At 49.8% G+C, this 8,765-nt stretch overlaps 1 protein-coding gene across 1 annotated transcript in view; it reads left to right on the top strand.

Moving 5' to 3' along the window:
- The first annotated feature begins 7,592 nt into the window (after positions 1-7,592).
- PTDSS2 (phosphatidylserine synthase 2) overlaps positions 7,593-8,765 on the top strand; it is a 43,945-nt gene continuing 42,772 nt past the window's right edge. Inside the window, exon 1 of the mRNA XM_010568074.1 lies at positions 7,593-7,655. Coding sequence (XP_010566376.1) covers positions 7,593-7,655 — 63 coding nt within the window. The remainder of the gene's footprint in view (positions 7,656-8,765) is intronic.

The following is an 8,765-nucleotide window of genomic DNA, read 5'->3' on the forward strand; positions in this document are numbered from 1 at the left end:
GGTGGAGTGGGGAGCCTTTCTCTTTCCCCCACGGTCTTTTTGCTCCTTCGGGCAGATCTCTGAGGAGCTGTCTGTCGGGCAGATGGTGAAGCTGGGGCCACGGGCGGGACGAGCCGCGAGGCTCCTGGGGTTTCTCGCAGAGCGTGGTTTCCTTCCCCAGCTCCTTCGCCTGAGGTCTCATGTGAACGGAGCAGTGACTTGACTTCCGTGTGGGACTCTCATGGGAGGGAGCTGCCTCTGCCTGGCAGTGGGCAGATATCAAGGAGGAGGTGGGAAATCTGCCCTTCACCCTTGCTCAAAGGAGTGGCAAGCCCAGTACCGCCCAGCAGAGCCGGCAGGTAGCCGTGCCGCGTTCCTCTTGCCAACCCCAGTGCTCTGCCACCTCTGTCTTCCTCCTCGCCCCTCTCGGTGCCAACGCTGCTTGCTGTATTCTGTGAACATCCCCAGAGAGGTGTCACAAACAGGGGCCAAAAGAAGGAAGTATGTGAACATCCTGAAAGAGCTGTCACAAGCGAGCCAAAAGGAGGAAGGAGGCATTAGTAAAAGGTCTAGAAAGTGTTAAACTTTTTCTTACAAGATGGGAAAAAAACCATTAAACCTAAAAGGAGAAAATAAAGCTGAGCTGTGCGTAACCTGCCCGATTCTAAGGGTGAAGTCTGGGCTCCACAGAAGAGACTGGGTGTGAGAGGTAAGGGATGGGAGCAGCACAGGCTTTGAGAGTGGATGGGATGGAGCCAAGGGTGAGCCTGTTCCCAGCCAGGACAAGGAAAACAGGGAAAGCATGAGCTTCCCGATAAGTGAGGAGACTGCTCCACAGTTTTTCCACTTGAACGCAGCCCTCTTCCTCCCTGCCTTGGACAGTGGCCTGGTTTGCTCTCCACCACTTTGGTTTCCCTATGTGGCCTTCAGAAACCCTTCTGTGAACCTCAGAGAAAAATCTGGCTTCCTGGAAGGACTGAACAGAGACCAAGAAATCCTTTCTTCACGCCTCGCTGGCTGGCAAAAACAGCACTGGAAGTCGCGTGCTTTTCTTCCCTTTGTGCAATAGTGCTGTTGCATGAGGGGCATCAGGGTTTGGCGTCAATGATTACAGGAACATCTGTAAGTGTTTTATAGTCCTTAAGAACAAGTGTCCCCTCCCTCCTGGCTGAAGAGGAAAGCATCAAAGTGTGCTCTGAATGTTCCTCCAAACCACAGAGCCCTCCTGCCTCCCTGCTCCTTAAAATCTTGTCACTTCTAAGTAGGTAGATTTACTAGTGTACTAGATGATTTACTAGAGTACAGTTGCTTCAGCTTCGGCTTTCCTGATGGCATTTGTGTTGGGAAGCTGGGCTGTGGCCCACTGGAAATCGTAACCAAATCACTGAGCACTTTTTTTGTTCATAAAGGCTTGATCCATCTGGAGCTACAGCTTGGAGCAGGGTATAGCTCTCTAACAAAAAGCATGAGTGAAAAGGTTGTTATGTGTAAACCAGGTCTGACAGCTCTCCTTATATTTGTTTTCTGGTTTTTTTGTTGCTTTAGTTTCCAAGGTAGGAAGAGCTGCCTTTCCTGGGTGTAGCAGAAGGGCCAATAACTGGTCTGGATTCCCTTGGGCTCTCTAACAGCATTGCTGTGTGTTGCTCTTAAATAAAGTACATCCTGGGGAGTGATCTGGCTGCGTCCTGGCAGGAAAGGCAGCCAGCATTTCCAGAGTGTTGTTCCCAGTCAAGCCAACATCACTCTGTGACTTTGCCAAGTGCCTTGAACAGACTTGGAATCAGACCTGCGAATTTTAAAAAATAGGAAAAAAAAAAAGAAGAGGGACCCCCCCCCCCAAAACTTGTCTTCCAAATTTCCTGCTGTGTGTGAAATGAAAAGCAGAGCAGGGGAAGGAGCGGGCAGACCTTTAGTCTCCCAGAGGCAATCTGCAGGCCTGGCCAGGAGGGGAAAACTGTCTTTATCACCAGCAGCTCTCCATGGGTGTGGGAGAACATGTGTGTGTTTACCTGGAGAGAGAGTGAAGCCTTGTAAGATAGGATCGATGGTGCTTTCCACATCTCCTGACTGAAGACCGAAGACCTTTGCAATGTGAGCACTGCTGGGTTAAACGGAAACAGGGTTACGTGTAGGTGGGACAGCCACGTCACTCCACCTGCACATCTCTTTCTTCCTCCTGCAAACTTTGCCGAGTAGGACTGGGAGGACTTTGCTCTCCAGATGGGCCAGCTAACTGAATGTGGGAATCCAGCAGCAGTCCCAAAAACTCACAGGCTTTACTAGCCAGTGGGGAAGGTGAGTCTGTGCCTGCAGATTGGCTTTGTCCAAGGTATCCGACCCCCGCAGCATCTCTCATGGCACTCAGAGGAGATGGTGCACTGCTGCTTCTGTTTAGGAGGAATTTGGCTTTGCCTAGGCAAGATTTAGCTCTTTTTGCAGCAGGGCAGGTGACCAAATTGATGATGTTCCTCTTTCAGTGCTTTCCTTCCCAGGCAACCCTCCTGCAATGCACCGTCTCAGCATTTATTGCTCTTGGAGGACTGATGCTGAGGATGGCAGCATGAACAACTAAAGTCAGGGAGGGAGATGATGTACCTTCCAGTCCATTGGTGAAAAATCTGCTTAAAACATTGTCCTGGTTTTGGCTGGGAGAGTTAATTTTCTTTCTGGTAGCTGGTATAGTGTTATCTTTTGGATTCACTATGAGAAGAATGTGGCTAACACACTGATGTTTTCAGTTGTTACTAAGTAGTGTTTATACCAAGGTAAGGATTTTTCAACTTCTCATGCCCAGCCAGCAAGAAGGCTGGAGGGGCACAAGAAGTTGGGAGGGGACACAGCCAGGGCAGCTGACCCAAACTGGCCGAAGGGATATTCCATACCATGTGATGCCATGCCCAGTATATAAACTGGAGGGAGTTGGCCTGCAGGGGGGATCGCTGCTCAGGAACTAACTGGGCATCGGTCAGCGAGTGGTGAGCAATTGCATTGTGCAGCACTTGGTTTGTATATTCCAATCCTTTTATTATTATTGTCATTTTATTACTATTATTATAACTATTATTATTTTCTTCCTTTCTGTCCATTAAACTGTCTTCATCTCAGCCCACGAGTTTTACTTTGTTCCGATTCTGTCCCCCATCCCACTGGGTGCAGAGGAAGTAAGTGAGCAGCTGTGTGGTGCTTAGTTGCTGGCTGGTGTTAAACCATGACAGACGTGAAATGTTGTACATGTGCCGAGGTATTGCAACCGCACAAACCCTTTGTAAGCAGCCAGAACTATTTAAGATGTTATCACCCTCCACTGTTTAGTGCTGCTGGGGCCGGTCAGGTGTTCCCGTGCTAATCCACCATGCCGTCACATCAGCCCGATAGACTCCAACCACTTTGGGCAGTGGTTTGACCCGACTGCACGAGTTGGCATCGAAGCTCTCTAGGAGCACTGCCTTGACCTGTTAATTCCAGCTGGATGTGGAAATGGTAGTTTCCGCCTGAGAAGTGGTAACAAACCACTGAAGGCTTTCATGGATGAAACCACTCCAGCTAGATAGAGGATGCCTGTCTGCACCCCACCTGACAATGATGCTTTCTGACAGGGAGCTCTTCTTCTGAGTGCACAAAGGCTATACTGCATGCAAGCATCCCTAATTTAGGATGGTGCTAAAATATTTATTTGCTCTTTTCAGTTCCTAGGGTCTTGGATTTCTTTTTTTTTTTTTTTTTCCTCAGGGGAGGGGTTTAAAGGGTACTGCCTTCCTGTGTATCTGGCTAGAAGGACAGGAAAGAAGAAAGATCCTTCAGAAGTTGTTTAGACGTTTTTCAGCACTGAACTGCAACTTTCTGGTTAGCAGGGCTGTGTTTCCCTGAACCACTTTACGTCACTCATGAACTGATTTGAAGCAGACGTTCTTCATCCTGCCCAGGTATGTGGTTGCTCCAAGAAACACAGTAGCTGGCTGCTCAGCTTCATATGAGAGCCCAGCACTAGAGATATCTTAGCTACTACAAGAAATTTCAATTCAGTTTGTGTAATGAGTGGCACAAAATGGGTGGGGAAAATAAAAAAAAGAAAAGAATTCAGGACTTCTATTGTCTGTCTTCATTTTGAAGGCATCCGTCAAAACCAGATAGAAGTGTCTGGGAAAAACTGCTAAATGAAACTGGCTGGAAAAAATTAATGTAAGACTTGAATCCTATCTGCTATTGGAAAAGGAGAGGGAAGACAAGCTTCAAACAGAAGCCAGTGATGCTGAACCAGCATATGAAGCCTGATTAATACTTGTTGAACCTGTTAGGCTTTAGGATTGATTGTAATGTCTGTGTTTCTCAGCAGCCAGTAAAAATCCTGTTAGAAAACAGCGCTAATGAGCAAGCTGGCCAGAAACCGAGAGCCTGGCAAGAAGAATATGTTGGCTCTGAACACTCAAGCTGCTGTCATCCAGCACCACCAACTGTGCTTTGGGGATAGTTCAGCAGGAATGGTTCTGGTTGGGAAAATTTCCACTTTCTTGGCCAAAAGTTGTTTTGAAATTTGAGACTAAGGCAGGCAGAGGAACAGCCAGTGTGCTGCAGAAAGGCTAGCCCACAGCTGCCTCTGGAGGTGATAGCGGAGTGGTGTAGCCTTTCTCTGGCTGTGGGATGTGGTGCTGCTCTGCGTAAAAGTACTGGGAGGCTTGGCTTCACCCTGGAAGTCATGGAAACACAGAAGTGCTGTTGGAAGGGGCCCCTGCAGGTCTCTAGTCCAAACTCCTGCTCAAAGTGGGGGAATTGGCAGCATTAGCTCATCAGGGCTCTGTCGAGCTGAGTCTTGAAAGCCTCCATTGACAGAGATTCCTCCCCCCTTCGCTGGGTGACGCGTTGCAGCCCTGCGCAACCATCTTCAGGAAAAAGCTTCTCCTAAAGTCCAAACTGCACTTTCCAACTGCAGTTTATGGCCTCTGCTGCAAAGTCTGCTCTGGCTGTACATTCTTGGCCTCTCGTGCACTACTTCTGGCCAGCAAGTATCTCTGAAAAGCCGGGTCCTATGACGCCAAAGGCCATTTTGCTGTAGAGTTGAGTGGCAGTACAATTGCCCGCGTTCTCTTGTAAAACAGAGGCATTTTCACCCAAACCCTAGTCTGTTTAGATCCATTGGTATCCCTGGAGCTACAGTTCATAGATTACAGCAGAGGATGTGGTTTGGGGTGAAGCCCTGCTTGTAATTAAAAAGTACTGGGTGCTTAGGAGGGTAAATCTCCTTTCCAAGCATGAGGAAAGGTTTTTTGTGCTGCCACCTGCTAGTGCGAGAGGCTCTGAGACCTCAGGGACTGCTTTCATGTACTGACACCATTCAGCCTGCTGAAGAAGCTCCACTGGACTCTCCTCGACACGTCATTCGCAAGGTATCAGTGTTTCCCTCCGTTGGAGAATTCCTACCCGTCCTGAAGGCCCAAAGCAACAGTGATGGGCCCACGTCAATAGACACAAGGCAGACGAGAGGCCATGAGTGACCAGGAGACTTGGACCTGTCTTGGTGCTTGCCATGACTGCAGAAAGCCAAATCATCAGCTGCCCCGTGAGTATCGTGTGTTTTTTCTTTGATGTTTTGCACATGTCATGGCTATAAGGTGGGGGGAAAGGGACACCCAAAAGAGTCTATTCACATTTCCTTCATGAGGTGTGGTGGATGCTCCCCACTATGACAGAAAGCTGTGCGACCTCAGCCTTTGCTTTTAGTGTGGGAGGTGGCATCTCTTGGAACAAGCTAAGTGTCTCCAGGTCTCATAAAACATAGTGGGGGGGCCAGGAGAGAGTGTTTCAGGTTGATAGGGGGTTATGCAGCAGCCAGAAGTGTCCTTATGTATCTGCAGAACTGTGGGTTTTTTTTTTCTCAAAGGGCAGGAGTATTCCACCTTCTCAGGGAATCTTTGGTTTAATCCTTCTCGCTCAGATGTGGCGACTACACAACTTAAGCTGTCGTTACTAATTGAGAGAGAAAACAAGAAGAAGCGTGGTTTTGCCACCACAGCAAAGCTGCTTTCAAACACAAATGGCTCTAATGGTTGGGAACTGGTGGTTTAAGGTAACTTCTGCTGCCAGAGCCCGGGCGGCCACTAAACCGCACACTCCCTGTTCCTAGCCCAGCTGGTTGCTGCCATCATGCGGCCAGCTCGTTTATTTGCAGCCACGTAAATCATTTCTTCCTCGGTTTTCGTTTCTCTGCTCCTGCAGGGCTTTCTCTTTTCTCCCTGTAGCATCCTCTGGTGCTTTCTGCCTTGTCAGGATGGCTCCAGCGTCTTGCCAGAAAGAAAGGTCTCCCTGCCTGCAGGCCGGCAGCACTGTGTCGTGTTTGGATTTGTTGTGGCTGAAGAGCCTGACCTGGTGTTGATTTCAAAGAATAATTTGGAAAGCCCTGCTGCAGGTAAGAAATCCCGCGAGGGGGGGTTTGAGGAATTCTAAGAATACAGCAGGCTTGAGGGCACAGGAGCACACAACACCCTCCGTTTGCACTTGTCTCTCCAGGTACGCTCCAGCGTGCACCTGAAGAAGAGAGCCCTGGCCAGACCCCTCAGCGGGGAAACAAAAACCTTTGCCAGCAAAACACTCACATTTTTGCAAACGCGAAAGTGGTCAGGCGGTTAATGTTTCATCGCACAAGGAAGCAGGAGTTGGGACATCAGGGATGGGACTAGCCAGAAAGCACAATCTGGGGTACTTGAAAGCTGCACAACACTCTGGCAAAGAGCACTTGCCCCTGAGTAATTCCAGTGACTGTGTATAGAATTAAGCCATTTTCTTTAATTAGCATTCTTTGGTTACTTTTGCCAAAAGATACAGAATTTTAGCATCAAATATTTTTACAATACTGCTACAGTTTACAAATGCCAAGTTTATGTACTCATAGCATAACACTGTCCTGTTAGAGCTGAAAGGACTCTTTTCTTTATTCATTCCCCCCCCCCCGCTTCGTGTTTTCTTGGAAAGAGAAAACAGCATTCTCCTCTGCTTTTTTTTTCCCTGATGCCTGCCACCTCCAACAAAGGTACCTCCAGGCTTCACAAGGTCAAGGCACGTTCACCAAAGATCACCTGGGAGCTCTTGGCAGCGCTGGGGACGCTTCCTCCTGGGCCGCGGTGAAACAGTCGCCTTAAATGTCAGGGTCAACACACCTAAATTCCCGGTGCGCTTTCAATTAGCCACGCTTCCCTTCTCCCATCCTGCAGCGTTGTTTTGTGTTATCAAAACGCTACTCGAACCTCTGGCTCGGGGACTGCTGGACTTGGGCTGTGAGGGTGTTGAGCAGAACCGGTCTTGAAGTGTGTTAATGCATCTCCTCCCTCAGCGCCATGTCCGGGGTCCCGGGCAGCGGGCACCAACGAGGGGGCAACGCCGCAGCCCTGTGGGGAGCAGCGATGCCGTGGGTCCTCTTCCTCCAGGCCGGGACCTGCCCTTTGGCCTCGGTTTTCACCTCTCGCAGCCCCAGGAGACGTTCCTTCGTGGCGGCTGCGGAGAGGCCGGGGGAAGACACGACTCTGTCATGGCGGGGCAGAGACCCCTGAGGGAGGAGGCCGCGTCTCCTCGGAGAGGGAGCTGGACAGGCCACGGGACTCCGGTCCTCGAGGGGGAGGAACGCGATGGCGGCGGGGCTCGGGGCTGCATTGCCAGCACCGTCTGCAGGGCTCCCTGCGGACAAAGCAGTATAGTCCCCATGCTGCATTTCTCAAGGGAGTTGTGCCAGAGCTCACAGGGATGGCCAGAACAGCCAGGTTGCCACTTCACACCATCTTAAGGTGGAAAGTGAGGGCAGGTTCCCGATGTGTGTCATTAACTTGGAAGCTCTGTGTAGAAGAGGGAATTGTATGTCTTCCTGCACAGCAACCTGCAGGTAACTACTCGACGCCAACCTGATTCTAGTCCAGCTGCTGACAGTTCTTACAAAGAAAAAGAAAATGTATTTGCCCTGAAGTCCTAATTATTATAAAATTGCACATCTTTATTTTTTCAGAAACTAAGGTCTTTTATTGCATTTTGCATCACCATTCAAACTTAGGAATAAACCGCACTGAACCATGATGCATTCTTAAATGCAGTATCTCAGCAGTTTACAATGTTTGATCTGAACACAGGAACCACTTGAAAAACATTATTGCTAATGATGGAATAGCTCCATCTTCTGGAACAAAAGTTATTTCCTTGACAGCCATCTTTATATTTCCAACATGGATCTATATGTTCTATTTCAAAACCTAACTTGAATATTTTTACTGATAGAAGGTGAATCTTGGGTAGAAAACGGGAGGAATTTAGGATAATGTGATTTCTGATAAACTTTAGGAAGCATTCATTATTTTCTAATGACACTGAAAACGCATGTCCATCGTTCAACATGCCATATACCTTATTATTCGAGAAATAGCTGGAATGTGATTTTGAGAACAAGAATTTAAACTCTGTTTAAGACAAAACACTCAACACAGATCGTTAACTTTAGTCCTGATTTAGGGTACTTTAAATCAGGAGGCGGGCGGCGGCGCGGCACCTCGCGCGCACCCACCACGCGGCAGCGGCGGGAACCGCGCGGTTGCCACGGCAACGGGAGACGCCCTGCTCCCGCCCCGCCCTTTCCTTAGGAGCGCTCTGCGCTTGCGCCGGGTTCCGCGCTACGTGGGGTCGCGTCGGGGGCGTGGCCCGCCCCGCCCTCCTCCCCCTCTTGCCCGCCCTCCCCGCGTGCGCGGCCGTTACGCGGCCGGTGCCGCCATGAGGCGCGGGGAGCGGCGCGGCCCCGGCGGGGCCCCGGGCAACGCCGC

Source organism: Haliaeetus leucocephalus, unplaced genomic scaffold (assembly GCF_000737465.1).
Source record: "Haliaeetus leucocephalus isolate CR32 unplaced genomic scaffold, Haliaeetus_leucocephalus-4.0 Scaffold236, whole genome shotgun sequence".
Taxonomy (NCBI): Eukaryota; Metazoa; Chordata; class Aves; order Accipitriformes; family Accipitridae; genus Haliaeetus; species Haliaeetus leucocephalus.